This window comes from Notolepis coatsorum (assembly GCF_963971535.1).
Source record: "Notolepis coatsorum genome assembly, chromosome: 7".
Classification (NCBI taxonomy): domain Eukaryota; kingdom Metazoa; phylum Chordata; class Actinopteri; order Aulopiformes; family Paralepididae; genus Notolepis; species Notolepis coatsorum.
This window is the reverse complement of record NC_140171.1, coordinates 9,125,694-9,140,746: the sequence shown is the minus strand read 5'-3', so window position 1 is coordinate 9,140,746 and position 15,053 is coordinate 9,125,694. Positions and strand designations below refer to the sequence as shown.

Here is a 15,053-nt window from a genome sequence, read left to right as displayed (position 1 = left end):
TGTAAGAGTTGAATGTTCACACTTTGATACCAGTCGGATAAATCTGAGGGGCAGCAGTTTAGCTCTATATGGTTTTAACTTATTTATTGAACTGAGACGGAGTAATGTAGCCGTTTGATTTCATCCTTTTCTCTAGGACCTACAAGACTTCAAAGAGGTCACGCAGTGTGTTTTCCCAAGGTAACTTCATATCTCACCCACTCTCTCTAACACAATGTGTGTTTTCCCAAGGTAACTTCACATCGCACCCACTCTCGTTCAGGGGCAGCTTCTGACAAGACCTCAGTACCTACACAATGAGACGGAAGCTACTAACTCTACTACCCTCAGTCTCGTGCCACTGTCGGTCGCTTAGTTGATGCTCTCTCTTGCTCTCTCCGTAGGTTCCGTCTGTGTAGGTACTGACGATAGTAACTTCTGTCTGGTTGTGTAGGTACTGAGGATAGTAACTTCTGTCTGGTTGTGTAGGTACTGAGGATAGTAGGGTTAGTAGCTTGTCTGGTTGTGTAGGTACTGAGGATAGTAGGGTTCAGGGCTTTTCACCACAGTCTCTCTCTCAAACCCTACGTCAAGTCAAGAGTTTTATTTGTCACGGCATACGAGTATACAATGAAATGCGGGTGGTCTTGCCCGCAACGATGTGCAATACAGTGGTACAACATATAATAGAATCCAATACAAAAACATTGTAACGGGTAACATGGTGTGACATCTCGGTATTTGTACATAGTTATTTACAGAGCATATAGGACATGCTAGGTAGCTTTGGTAGTGCAATACACTGTTACTGTTGCTAATACTAATTTAAAGTAGCCTTTCCTTTTGGCAATAAGTGTGGGTGTGTGCGGCATGAGTTTGTGCCCCTCGGTACCTACAGACTGAACCTACTACCCTCGGTACCTAAAAAAGCTACTACACTCAGTACCTACACAAGCTACTAGGGGTGTAACGGTTCGTGTATTCGTCCTGTGAGAACAGCACGCGGCACACAGAGTCCCTGACTTCAGTTCAGAGCGGGCGAAAGTGCACAGAGAAAGGCACATTTACATTGGAACAGCTGCAGGGTCATTACAATTTTACAGTTTTCTTGTTCGCCCAATAATGTTAACCAAATGAAACCAATGGAAAGACACACACACGCGTCACCGACACACACGCGCCAACAAACGCATCAACATTCTCCCCCGCCGGACTCACAGGCACAATCAAATAAAAAGAAAAACATACTTTTCCGGACAGATCATCGGTTTAAATCCAAATAATCCTCTGCCATTCTTGTAACATGTCATCTGTTCTCTAGTATTTCAGTCTCGTCGTGAAGTAAAATTCTTTCTAGAAGTGAAACTGAAACTTAGCAAGGATAAGTTGTTAAAGGGGCAGTAGGCAAGTGGATGCCTGAACACTGAATGACACCAGTATCACTGACTACCACGGCAAGCCTATAGAAAATTATTCTATTTAATTATCATAAATATAATATAAATAAATACAAATATTATCATTTATTCTAAAAAAAAAGAAAAAAAAAAAACGGTGACCCCAATACCGAGGTACGTACCGAACCGTGGCTTCTGTGTACCGTTACACCCCTACAAGCTACTAATCCTACCACCCTCATTATATTGCATAATGGTTGACTTTCTCTGCTGTCCTGTTTTCCTCTCAGACTGTTGGACACTAAGCTCATGGCCTCCACTCAGCCCTTCAAGGTAACCAGTCTCCTTGTCTCAACTCTCTTATTCAGGAACGTCTTCAGCATTTATCTGCGCCACACTGCGTATGACGAAAATAAATCTGTTTAACAGCTATCAATATGTCTTATGTACTGATGAATGGATATGTTGTATGGTTGGTTTCATATTGTTGGGATATGTTGGTAAGTGTTGTATGGCTGATTTTATATTGTTGACTGTTGTTGGGATAGGTTTAATATCGGTTGGGTTTAATTGTTTCATATTGTTTGACTGTTGTAGGAGCTCATCAACAACACCTCTCTGGCAGAACTAGAGAAACAGCTGAAGGGGACGCCCTTCAAGTCACCATGTGTTGGTGAGACCTGTCCCACTGCATTATGGACCCTTTTCACAGATGTGTCCTAGCTGGTTAAATCGGGTCATGGCTAGAAGGTATCCGCAGTTGGGGGATTTGTACCCCTTACCTTAACCTCAGTGGAGACGTCACACCTTAACCTCAGTGGAGACACACGCACCTCACCTTAACCTCAGTGGAGACGTCTCACCTTAACCTCAGTGGAGACACACGCACCTCACCTTAACCTCAGTGGAGACGTCACACCTTAACCTCAGTGGATACACACCTTAATCTCAGTGCAGACGTCACACCTTAACCTCAGTGCAGACCAGGGTTTCCGTTGTCCGGTAATTACCGGTTTTTGACCTGCAAAATCTGTTGAAGTCCGACATATTTAATCTCTCCGGTCATAATGTCCGGTGAAAATAATTCCCTCCAACACTATTTGAATTGTATTAAAATAGGCTAAAATTAAATAGCCTATGCGATGAACGAAACAATCATTACATTTGTTTCATTGATGCTTCACCAAGCAAGTCTAATAATGACAACGATGTTGTCAGCGGGAGCTTGGTGCTGGATTTGCGAGAGCATGCAGCCGCAGAACCCACAGAGCTGTGCCCGCACAGTGCAGTACTCTAATTCAGCCATTGGCAATTCAGCTGTTGGGTGGGGGGCGCTGCTGAGCGCTCCCCAGAACGGACCTGAAAACACAGCTGGCTCTGCGGCTCTGCAGCTGCATGCTCTCGCAAATCCAGCACTGAAGTCGTTGGGAGGTGGAGATAGTCATCACGCAAACCCACGATAATGTTGCCGTCTCTCTGCCAAATTTCTCAGTTCTTCGCTTGATATAATTAATACAAATGTCCAATATAACGGAATTCGTTAGCTCATAAAAATGTCATTATAACAGACTGCTGTTTATAAATGTCGGGCAGACTGCCCACCGACACCTCAAGTCGGCAGCAGCATGGTCTCGAGGGACTTATTTTATTTGGAATATATTAATGACTGTATATACGCAAAAGTAGCCTAGTTTTAAGTTAAAATATTATAAATGCCTTGAGGACGTCATTCTTTATATAGCATGCCTATCAATTGTTTTTAAGCTCTATAAACTGACCGGAATTGATCCCATTTGTCCGGTAGATTGAAATCTACCGGACACTGAGATCGGCAACAATCTTTTCTAACGGAAACCCTGGTGCAGACGTCACACCTTAACCTCAGTGCAGACGTCACACCTTAAAGGCCCACTTGCAGGTTAAACCCTACTCTTCAATTATGGGTAGTTTACATCATTGGTATCTATTTGGAAATTCCACTCAAAGGGTTAAAAATGTCCATGCACGAATAACATGTATGGAGCCAATAAAAAAGCTTACAAAGCTTATTAGACGCTATCAGTGCCGTGACGTCACTGCAGGTAACTTTCCCCTACTTCTGATCTACTACAATAGAGTATTTCCTTGATCCAAATGGACTCCTTACAAGACGCAAATGGGTTTAATCGTCGGAGAGACTTTGATGGACCAGCTACAACTGCATTTTTGGTTGAAACAAGGTAGTTATAAGGTTTTTAATGTCGTAAAAAAAGAACTACATTTACCACTAGGCAGCCTGTTGTTCAGTACAGCAGCGCTATTGGTCTGGTTAGGCTTTCGCCTGATCCCCGTCCGGGTCATAGTACCAAGCTGGCTATATGGCTCTGGCTAACGTTAACGTTACCCCGCTAACGTTAGCATTATGTCTACTGTCGTGAACTATTTTAAATCGGGGCATGTAAAAGAGTTTGGGGAATGAGTAAAATGTGCAGGTCCTCTTCTCAGACCTGTGGGGCAAAGCACTGCACGCATCATGCCGGCTAGCAAGCTACACGCCCCGGCATGTTGATACGATAGTAGCCCCTCGGATAGCACTCGGTGCATCACAGTCACGAAAGGGGCTACCACGATAGCTAACTAACGTTAACGTTAAGCTCAAACACCTTATAACTACTAACTTACTACTGTCGTGTCCATAAGTTCCCTGGCAGAATACTTTGTGGACAAGGGTATACAAAGAGGAGAGAACTATTTTAAATCTGGGCATGTTAGGAGTTTTGAGAATGCTGGCTACCAAGCTAGCTAACTTAGCTACTAACGTTATATGTACAATGATTTACAGTATTTACAAATATGGTAATGTGGTTGTGGCTTTTACAAATAGTTGTTAGCTTTAGAGATAAATGGCTATGATCACGGAGCAATAGTGTTAGGTGAAACAGATAGCCACAGATTCCTCTGCTAGTAATAACAAGAAGGCTCTCCTTCCTGCCACTACCTGCCTGTGATTATCAGAGCCCCTGCTGCCCTGTACCTGCTGTGATGTCATCATTAAGATGACATGCGCACGCTATGAACCATGGATTAAAATATCCACGTGCGTGGTGGTTGGGTTGACAAAATGTTTGATAAAAACGCTAAAACTGGGTCAATTTCGATACTTTTTCCCCCTCTTCATGAAAGTCACCGTTGGCCTAGTCACATTGTTTATTGAACAAAAATACAACATGCAAGTGGGCCTTTAACCTCAGTGGAGACACACCTCACCTGGCTTAACCTCAGTGCAGACACCTTAACCTCAGTGGAGACGTCACACCTTAACCTGAAGGGAGGTTTTCAACTAAATGTAAACGCAGCTACAACGGATAATATTAATTATGGATCCGTTTTGATTGACGGTATACCAGTGACTTAGTATTATCAATGCTGGCTCACTGGCACACTCAATAAAGCATTATTAAAGGGGACATATTTTAGTCCTTTTCAACAAGTTAATATAGGTTTTTGAGGTCCCCTGAACAAGTTTATTATTATTAAAAATGAGTAAACTGCTGCCTCGTTATTTCAATGGTTTACAAAATTAGACTCATAGAGAACAGTACTGCTAGTTTTTATTTTATTTTGAATGTTTTAAATGGCCTATTACAAAAGATTAACATTTCCAATTACTGTCGACACGGAGAACACATTGAAAGTCACATTATTCCATCCCCATCATGCATATGGTCATTTCTACACTGGTTTTTAACAATGCAGTTAATCGCTCCCTCTTGCATGCCTTTTGCTCCCCTCCGTTCCTCCACCAGAGAGCGCACAGGGCTTCCCCAGTTACAACACGGCCCAAGAACAGCTCCACGAGGCGGGTTACGACGCCTACATCACTGGCCTCTGCTTCATCGCCATGGCCAACTACCTGGGTAAGGGAACAAAAGCCTTTTAATTAAATAATATTTAATTAATATGTGTGAAACTATTATTGCCTCAAATGTGATTTTTTTTTTTTTTTTTTTATTTTTTTTATATAAATCTTAAGAAAAAAACACATCTCTTTGATAAATGCTGGGCTGGGTTTAGGCAATACTTAGAACAGATTACATAGTAGGTTGACGATGTAGGCTATTATTGAAGCTCCCTTTTGTCTTTCTGATGGGTATATATTGCAATGTATATTGCAATGAATGATACTGTAAATGTTATTAGTTGCTCTTTGAAGAGAAAAGATTATTTATTTGGTATAGATAAGTATGGGCACCTGTTAGATGGGTGTAACTGGGTTTACTAAATTCTCAATGTGTAAAAAAACTGAATTTGTTGAGGGGGTGGTCTGGCCTAGAGGTTTTCTTTTTGTTTATAATTTTTTATTCTTTTAGGGGGGGGGTGGTTTATATTATTTTGTATCTATTTTTCTATAACTCGGGGAGGGGGGGGGGGCAGTTGGCAGCATTTCCTTTTGTATGGTTGTTGAACTGATGCTGTAAAACTGAAGAAAAAAAAAGAAAATACCAATAAACAATGTTTAAAAAAGAAAATGTGACATTTTTTAACCTCACTTTTGAGGTGTTTGTTAGAATCATTCTTATCCGCCTGATGGGGTGGTATTGCTCACGCCTGCGCAGGTAATCCTGTGTAACGAGCATCTCCACTCTGAACCCCTGACCAGAGGAGGAGGCTGCGGTGAAGACTGACTGTTTTAATTTGATCTGCATGGTATTTAATTATTTCCTTCCAGGCTCGTTGCTGACTCCACCTAAACTCCACATCCCAGCACGCTCTAAAATCATTGAGCCCTTCTACAACAAGTAAGACATGCTCTCACCTTTTATACTTGTCTTATTCCTTATTGAGCCTTACCTATTCAACACCTTTGACTTGGGTTCATAGAATCTTTTGTTTGAGCCATTGCACCTAAATTGAATCAGAAACGGTACCCATATCCCAGTAAAATCACCAGGGGTTGCTAGTGTCTTAGGAGTTGTTCCACTATTCACTGTCAGATTTATCTCTTGATGTCATCTTGTCTGGTGTTTAGCTTAAGGCTTCATATTCACAAATCAAAACTTTAGCTGTGCAATATTATAGAAGCAACACATGTGGATAATATTTTTAGGGTGCATTTTCCCCTTTTAAGAATGTTTGATAAACTGACGTCTTTCTGTTCCTCTTTCCTCCAGGCTGTTCCTCATGAGGATCATTGATATTCCCTACCTCAACATCACTGGACCGGACTGTGAGTGAACAGCTACATAGAACGTGTATTGCTTCAGTGGGGTCTTAAGTTGGAATTGTATTTTATTGCTTGCGTGGCACTTTTCTACATTTCTACACGTGAAATATTGTAAGAAAGGCAAATAACATTGTGGACTGCATTGATATCCTTTGATCAAAACTCATCTCTGCTTTGAAACCCCTCTCTTTCGCCCCCTTCCTGTTTCTACAGTGCAGCCTAAGAGGGACCATGTTCTGTACGTCACCTTCCCAAAGGAGTGGAAGACCAGTGACCTCTACCAGCTCTTCAGTGCCTTCGGTGAGACGACATCTTACAACTTACTTGTGACCTGTGGTCCAGCTCTCCCATTCCCACCTCCCTCATCCGTGCTGTTTTTTTTTTGCTACCTAGGTAACATCCAGGTGTCGTGGATAGACGACGTGTCGGCCTTCGTCTGTCTAAGTCAGACGGACCAGGTACAGATAGGTGAGTTGACCACACCCCCTAGAGTTGACCACACCTCCTAGAATACACTACACCAGGGGTCAGCAACCTGCGACTCCGGAGCCGCTCAGCTGCGGCTCCCTGGCCCAAAAAATAAAAAAAATAATTAAATATTCTTCTTTTTTTGGAGATCGATGTCATACTGTGACACTGAAATGAGAGAATTTCATCAACTAAAATATTTCAACAAAAATATACAGTACGTCACACCCCGCGCCTCTCCCTGCCGTCTGCAAGTGGCTAATCTTGAGTTTCTGACCCCCAGTAAGCTAACCATGGATAAAAAAAAAAAAAAAGGAGTCTGAGGAAAATAGAGGGTTTAATTCAGCGTGGAGAGATTAATTTGCTATCACGACTAACGATGCAAGCTTACCTATGTGCCTGATATGTGGTGTGAAAATTAGATTTTCCACAAATAAGGGAAGGACTCTAATAGAGCTGCATAGTTCAGGGTTTTATTTCAAAGTAGGTCTACACATGGTAGTCTTTTTTCAAAGTTGGCTACTTTTTATTTGATAAATGTTCCACAAATAAGGGAAGGACTCAAATATACCTGAATAGTTCAGGGGTTTTATTTCAAAGTCTGTCTACAGACACCAGTGTTTTGTCTCCTCTTCTGTGTTTTATTTAGAAATGGGTCTACACACCTACACACCTACCCACCTTCAAAAACACTCTAAAAAAACACCTACGTGAGACTGCAATTCGAAACTGGCCCCTACAAATGTCCTAACCTAGTTGTACAGTAAATGACCAAGTAAGGCTTTGTCAATATTCCAATGTACAGTGTAAAATGTGTGTGTGTCCCCTACCCAACCCCCCCCCCCCCCCCCCCCACCTCCAATGTACAGCCCTCACCCAACCCCACCCCACCAACCTCCTCCAATGTACAGTTTCTACGCCAAATGTATATACACTCCTTTTCTGGACACTTTTGTATCACAAACAGTACTGTATTTGCAAATCTGATATGTCATAAATGTATAGATGTAGCAGTACTGTCTATCTGTATGTCATGTATGTCATATATGTTATGATGAATTGAAAATGGGGGACCCTGATGTAAACAAGACTAAAGTCTTTCTCTGGTCTGCATCCCCTTAACAATTGTATGTATTGAGATGTACTGTACTGTACCCATTCTGCAATCTGTTAATAAACTTTTCAATCAATCAATCAAAAACAGCCAGTATTTTTTCTCCATAAGAGTTTGAGGTTTTCCTTTGTTATAACTGGTAGAAACGGCAATAAAAAGTAAAAAAAAAAAAAAAAATGTGTTGCTTTATAATTCCATTAATGCAACAAACTGTGCTTAAAGTATAATAAATCGCAAATTACTTTGGGTTTGCAATTGTCAGGCGTTTATGCTAAATGTGGGGTATGCTTGGGGATATATAAAACGTTATACACAGTGTTATCTTCATTTTAAGGGTAAATAGGTTGTGTGGCTCCCTGAGCATTTTATTTTGTGGGAGGGGGAAAAGTGGCTCTTTTGATGGTAAAGGTTGCTGACCCCTGGTCTACACCAACTAGAGCTGAGAGTCATTGACAATTTGATGTCGCTCCACAATATGTGGTAGTTTGAACAAGTACTGTGCATTAGTTTGAGAGAAACTTAAACCTTTTCTAAGAAGCTGACTCTTTTGTCAGACATAACTCTATGGCATTTTGTTGTCGCTCATTCTCGGGTTGTTTTTTTGTATTTTCTTTATATTGTACACAAAAAGAACAATCAAGTGTGAGCAAAACTGATGGATATAATGGCAGAAAAAAACAAGGAAGAAGTGGTCATTTTGATTAAATGGCTTCACAAACATCAAGTTAATAAAAGAATGCATCAATATTATAAGCAAGAAAGTGATCACATTTCATTAAATGGGTTGCAAGCGTCGTGTTAATTGATTCGATTTGAACCATCAATAATGATCTGTATCGGATTCTCCTTTCCCTCAAGCCATGAACACCAGCCGCTACGCAGAGAGCTACCGGATCCAGACGTACGCAGAGTACATCAAGGGCAGGCGGCAGGAGAGGGAGAAGCCGGGCCCCACCTCCCAGACCTGGGAGGACGACGGCTGGGTGAAATCTCACTACACCTCCTCCTCCAGAGCCACCGGGTACAGTTACAACAGGTACTCGCGCACCAACACGGGGGGGACCAGGGCCTGTAGTCGTCAAGTAGCTGTAGAACCATCTCCCCTTGGATTCAGTAGAGTAGCTGTAGAACAATCTCCTCTTGGATTCAGTAGAGTAGCTGTAGAACCATCTCCTCTTGGATTCAGTAGAGTAGCTATATACTCATCTCCTCTTGGATTCAGTAGCTGTAGATGCATCTCCTCTTGGATTCAGTAGCTGTAGATGCATCTCTTGGATTCAGTAGGAGTAGCTGTAGAACCATCTCCTCTTGGATTCAGTAGAGTAGCTGTAGAACCATCTCCTCTTGGAATCAGTAGGAGTAGCTATAGACTCATCTCCTCTTGGAATCAGTAGGAGTAGCTGTAGAACCATCTCCTCTTGGATTCAGTAGGAGTAGCTATAGACTCATCTCCTCTTGGAATCAGTAGGAGTAGCTATAGACTCATCTCCCCTTGGATTCAGTAGGACTAGCTGTAAGTTGTAAACCACTTTGGATAAAAGTGCTATATAAATGCAGTCCATTTACCATTTGATGTTTTATATAATCTGTGTATATAGCCTCTGTTTCTCAGGTCTTACTGCGTCTATGTGGCCTGTGTTTCTCAGGTCTTACTCTGTCCATATGGCCTCTGTTTCTCAGGTCTTACTCATAGTATATGTGGCCTGTGTTTCTCAGGTCTTACTCTGTCTATGTGGCCTGTGTTTCTCACTCTGTCTATGTGGCCTGTGTTTCTCAGGTCTTACTCTGTGTCTATATGGCCTCTGTTTCTCAGGTCTTACTCATAGTATATGTGGCCTGTGTTTCTCAGGTCTTACTCTGTGTCTATATGGCCTCTGTTTCTCAGGTCTTACTCATAGTATATGTGGCGTCTATGTGGCCTGTGTTTCTCAGGTCTTACTCTGTCTATGTGGCCTATGTTTCTCAGGTCTTACTCTGTGTATGTGGCCTATGTTTCTCAGGTCTTACTCTGTGTATGTGGCCTGTGTTTCTCAGGCCTTACTCATAGTATATGTGGCCTGTGTTTCTCAGGTCTTACTCATGGTATATGTGGCCTGTTCTTCCAGGTCTTTGGGGAAACGCAGCAGCAGTCCTACCGGTGAGGAGCAGGTGACGACAGAAAGCCCAGGCGGATGGAGTCAGTACACTCACTCAGACGGCTCAGGTAGCAAGAAGATCAAAACTGACGGTATGAATACCCGTCATAAAGCTGGGCTTAAATATATATAAAATAAATATCTTATCGCAATGTTTTTCATATATTTCACAGTATTTTAGAAAAATAATATCCCAGTGCAGATTACATTTTACTAGATTACCATTTGGTCACAAATGGTCAATAGTTTAACTTTAATTACTAACTTTAGTTTTTCTCATCCATTATCCAGCAATTATTTATTAATACTGCTGCAATGCACAAATATATTTTCTTCAATTGTATATAAATAAATTGTATATAAATAATATGTAATCTAATGGCAGGGTAAGTCGAGTAGTGGGCTCTGTATTGTAGGCTCTGACTCGCCTACTCATGTCATTGGTTGCCGTCTTCCAGATGTGTGTGATCAGACGTATGCAGGTGTGGTCGACAGCAAGACATCAGAGGGGTGGCTGAAGACGGCGTAAGTACACCACGCATACACACCACCATATCGCCCCCCAGTAGGGCTGAACCCGAACGTTCAAACCTTCGTTAGTTACGTTGGCATTGGAATTGTAAATCAACATTAGAATTATTAATTTTTTATTAAATGTATAAATTTTTTTTTTTTAAACCAATGGGGCTTTTCTTGCAGATAAAGATTAGGCTACACTAATATTATAGTATTAAAACTGATGAGTTATATTCATTAAAGAAAGTTGGCTGGGGCTTCTCCCTTGGCTGGGTCTGGGGCTGGAAAGTTGATTTAATAAAAAAGAACTAATATCACTTTATTCAAATTGAGGATTTAGTTTGAGGATATTTATATATATATAAACAAAAAAAATTAAACTAAGTTCGAATCCCAAAAACAGGCTTCGGGGACAGCCTTACCCCCCAGCTGTCTGTGATGCAAGATCCCACAACATGCCTGTTACAATATACCAAATAAATGTACCGGTCTCTGTGCCCCGCAGGTCAACGTCGGATTCTTCAGGGAGAAGTACTGAAGACGGAAGTCCTGAGAGTTCAGAGCCGAGCAATGAAGCTGAGGAGGCGGGTACCTGGCAACAGCCCTCAGCAGCCAATCAGAGCAGGAAAGGCAGAAAGAACAAGAAAAGGAAGGCAGAAGGTGGGTGTGTGTGGTAGTCACATGGGGAAACGAATCTTCACACCTGCAAACTGGCCACAGGTAGCTGATATGAGAGCACAATGCAAGGCAATTTCACAGCGTGTTGAGGCTTTGCTCTAATGAACAATTTTTGATGACAAGAATTTAGATTTTTCCAACATTGGAGAGATCTAAGATCTTTACATCAAAATTACAGGAAATCTGCTTTTTATTTAACATCTTTTTCTTGATACACATGGCTCTTGGCATCAGATATTTTGTTTTGGGAATGAGCAAATGCAAGATTATAGGCTTTTCTGAAGTAATGCAGAGATGTTCATAAAAAAAGTCACACCTACTGTAGGAGTTTAATAGGCAGGGAAATTCTGCCATCAACCAGTGGTTGAGGAAGTCGATGCATACTAGTATTGCGATATTTTGTGTGGTGATATTGTATCAATACAGGGATCCAAAGTATTTCTTTCCTTAACTCATTGACTGCCACGCTGTTTTCCCAAGTTTACTCCCTGGCACCAGCGTTTCAGACAGTTTTGACGATGTTTGTAGATCCATCGTATATTATAGCTATGGAGACATACTATGGCTCATTTGAAAGGCTTATATTTATACTCAACAGGGAACAACCCGTTTATTTCTACATACATCTGTTCCTGTGCAATCCCAGGCTAAAGAGTTGCCAGTTTCCCAAAAATCCCTGCTCATTTTCTAGTAAGATATCGAGTCTTTTGTGAAGCATGTGCAGTTTGTGCTTGTTGCTCGACACTTATACATTTCCGGGTCAAAGGGCTCATGTTGATGCATATTATTGTTCTATTCACAACCACCATGGGTAATCTTGCCTGCTTCTCGATTTGGCATCCATTCTGGGTCCCGGTAATCTTGCTATCGCTGAACATTTCAGTGAAATATTTGGGCTCTGGACGTGCTCTCTTGCTACTACTGCGGTGCGGTGAGGCGCTCTGAACGGATAACATTACAACATGTGCGGCCAGTTTGGCTTTAGTATTTTTCTGATTTTACCAGAAATGCGGACTCCAATGTACCTTCTTGTTTTTCCTCTTCATGATAATCTCCACATCGTTCGCTACACACATCACTATTGCCACCTCTCTCAAACGGTTTGCTCAGCTGAGTTCATGGGAGACGGGACCGACTGGCCCAGATGTACTCAAAAGGTAGGCGACACTGCCACCTATCGGGATTCCATCGTCATTTATTTCAGTTGTATGTATCCCAGAGTTACCACATCCATACACGAGGTGCCTGAGTGTCTAGTATCGTAATAACAAATCATAACATAAAACTAATGTTATCTTAGATAAAACGAGTATTATTGCAGATGTTCACAGTTTCCCATTGGGGACATAATTTGCAGTTGAAAAAGGTAATAAATCGCAATACTATCGTATCATGACAGTATTGATTCACAGGGCCTCTGGTGATTCCCACTCAACCGCCTATCACTGTCTCTGGTGCAGGGGCTGACTCTACGACGGCTCTCTGTTTGATATGAACTATCTGAACCTCCTATCACTGTCTCTGCTGCAGGGGCTGACTCTACGACGGCCCTGTTTGATGTCCCTCCCGTATGGTGAGGACGAGAAGACGTCCTCATCAGACCAAGGCCTGGTTCCACGCTGGGCTCCTGAACCTGATGTCTCCTCAGCACTTAAGTCCTATCCTTCTGGGTCACTCATCATTAGAAATGGGACATGCCTCAAGCAGCCCCCCCCTCAACGATATCGTTCCCACGGCTACCAGCCAACACACTTGACTGGACTGTTGAAAGAGAAGACTAAAGCCATAACAGCAGCCATTTTCTTAGCTTGTAACGAGAGGAGCCGGCGACTCCAAGTAAGCACACACCACTCACTTAAGACATCTACACATTTCTGAAAAAGAAGAAGAGAAAAGTAATTCAAGTAATTTGTATTCCCGTCGATGAGACTGGAATCTGTCACCATGGTAATGTCTGTTTGGAATCGCTCACAGATTTTTAACCACCCTGTCACCTCCACGCAGTCCTATATTGTGTGTGTGCGCGTATGTTTTGTATGCGTGAGTTTGTGCATGTGAGGGAGTCATCCACTTGTCTTTGTATGCCTGGGTATCAAGAACTTGTGTGTGTGAGTTAAAGGAACACGCCACCAAAAGAATAAGCTCCTTCATTATGGCCATGATCTCGACATGTATCCCAAACACTGAACTGTCTTGTACAAATGCATTTGAGTCATTGAGTTGAAAGAGTTCAAATGTGTGTCATTATGATGTGTATTATTCTGGGAAGTAGTGACATTGCACGTTTTTAACTCTTAACTTTTAACTCTAACACAACTATTTGATTATAGTTTGAGTACATGTGACGTTGTGAACATAATTAATCGGCTTTATTTTTTTTGGTGCTGCGTTCCTTTTAATATGCCACTGACTTGACTGGTCCTGTAGTTTACAATTTTGTCAGGGTCCTGTAGTATTTTAAATGCAGTCAAATGTTTGGTTCCTTTTTTTTTTTAATGTACACCTAGTTCTGTCAACTTCTCCAATTTTATCAATCTGAGCTTATCAATGATAATGGTGTGATGTTTATTATTGGTGGCATTCTGGACCCTTAATCAAAGCAAGCTGGTGGTCTTTATTTTGTACGTAAATATTGTTGTTTTTTCTTTTGTTGACCTTTTTGTTTCATGTTTTTTTTGTAACTCCCTGCAACTGTGTCAAAACCACACTCCTACGCTGTCTCTACACCTGTACGTCACAGCCTGCTAACGGCCCTGTCGCTACACCTGTACGTCACAGCCTGCTAAACGGCTCTGCCCAAGAGACCAAATCTGCACCAAATCCAGACATTCACGACCAGATTAGTTTGAAAGAAGTAGCGGCAATAACTTTGAATTGGGTCCATACAGAGTATCCCAAATAACCACAAATTAAGCTAGTCAAACTCTCTTTCAGTTCTTATTTATAAAAGACTACAACATACGGGGAGAACAATAATATAATATTATTTATTCAATATAAGGGAAATTAGTATAGGGAGCAGCGGTTACTTTACGTCCTCTTTGGGCAGAGATGTTTTGATGGCGTCCCAACTGTCTGCGTAGGAGTGTGTCAATATGATGTTCTAATGCGAAATATGTAAACGTTAAGAATACGTCTGCATTTTTTTGTATAAGGAAAAGTATAAAAATGATACAAAAATATTTCCTCACAAAGAGGGAAAAAAATAAAGAATATTTCTTAGTACGTTTCTGTCCATGTCCTTGAGCTGAAGTTGTATTCCACGACAACACTGTTTCCCCCCCCCCCCTCATGAATTCTATCTGGTTGTTAAATGTTGATGTCATAACCATATACACGCTGCTTACCTGGGTATTTGTGTAGCCAGGCCTTGCTCACCGCTTTTAGAAGGATATACTTTATCCTCAATTGCCACAAGGTAGTTGTAGAATTAATTCTTCTCTGCACATCCCAACTAGATGGTCCCCTACACACGTGTTTCATCAGAGAGCAGGGTTGCCTGTGGAGCAGTTTGGGGGTTCAGTGCCTTGCTTGAGGGCACTTGGCTGGGCACCTTGCAATAC

At 41.7% G+C, this 15,053-nt stretch overlaps 1 protein-coding gene across 4 annotated transcripts in view; it reads left to right on the top strand.

The window, feature by feature from the left end:
- Positions 1 to 14,712, top strand: part of parn (poly(A)-specific ribonuclease (deadenylation nuclease)) — a 30,529-nt gene extending 15,817 nt beyond the window's left edge. Inside the window, exons 14-26 of one of the 4 annotated variants that reach the window (XM_084318844.1) lie at positions 137 to 180; positions 1,667 to 1,709; positions 1,974 to 2,049; positions 5,162 to 5,272; positions 6,085 to 6,154; positions 6,527 to 6,582; positions 6,793 to 6,879; positions 6,973 to 7,047; positions 9,020 to 9,182; positions 10,267 to 10,388; positions 10,755 to 10,821; positions 11,318 to 11,472; positions 13,021 to 14,712. In XM_084318844.1, the coding sequence (XP_084174970.1) occupies positions 137 to 180; positions 1,667 to 1,709; positions 1,974 to 2,049; positions 5,162 to 5,272; positions 6,085 to 6,154; positions 6,527 to 6,582; positions 6,793 to 6,879; positions 6,973 to 7,047; positions 9,020 to 9,182; positions 10,267 to 10,388; positions 10,755 to 10,821; positions 11,318 to 11,472; positions 13,021 to 13,067 (1,116 nt within the window). In that variant the 3' untranslated portion in view covers positions 13,068 to 14,712. Of the gene's footprint in view, positions 1 to 136; positions 181 to 1,666; positions 1,710 to 1,973; positions 2,050 to 5,161; positions 5,273 to 6,084; positions 6,155 to 6,526; positions 6,583 to 6,792; positions 6,880 to 6,972; positions 7,048 to 9,019; positions 9,198 to 10,266; positions 10,389 to 10,754; positions 10,822 to 11,317; positions 11,473 to 13,020 lie in introns of all 4 variants that reach the window. The other 3 variants (XM_084318846.1, XM_084318845.1, XM_084318843.1) reach the window with 3 other exon arrangements.
- The last annotated feature ends 341 nt before the right edge of the window (positions 14,713 to 15,053 follow it).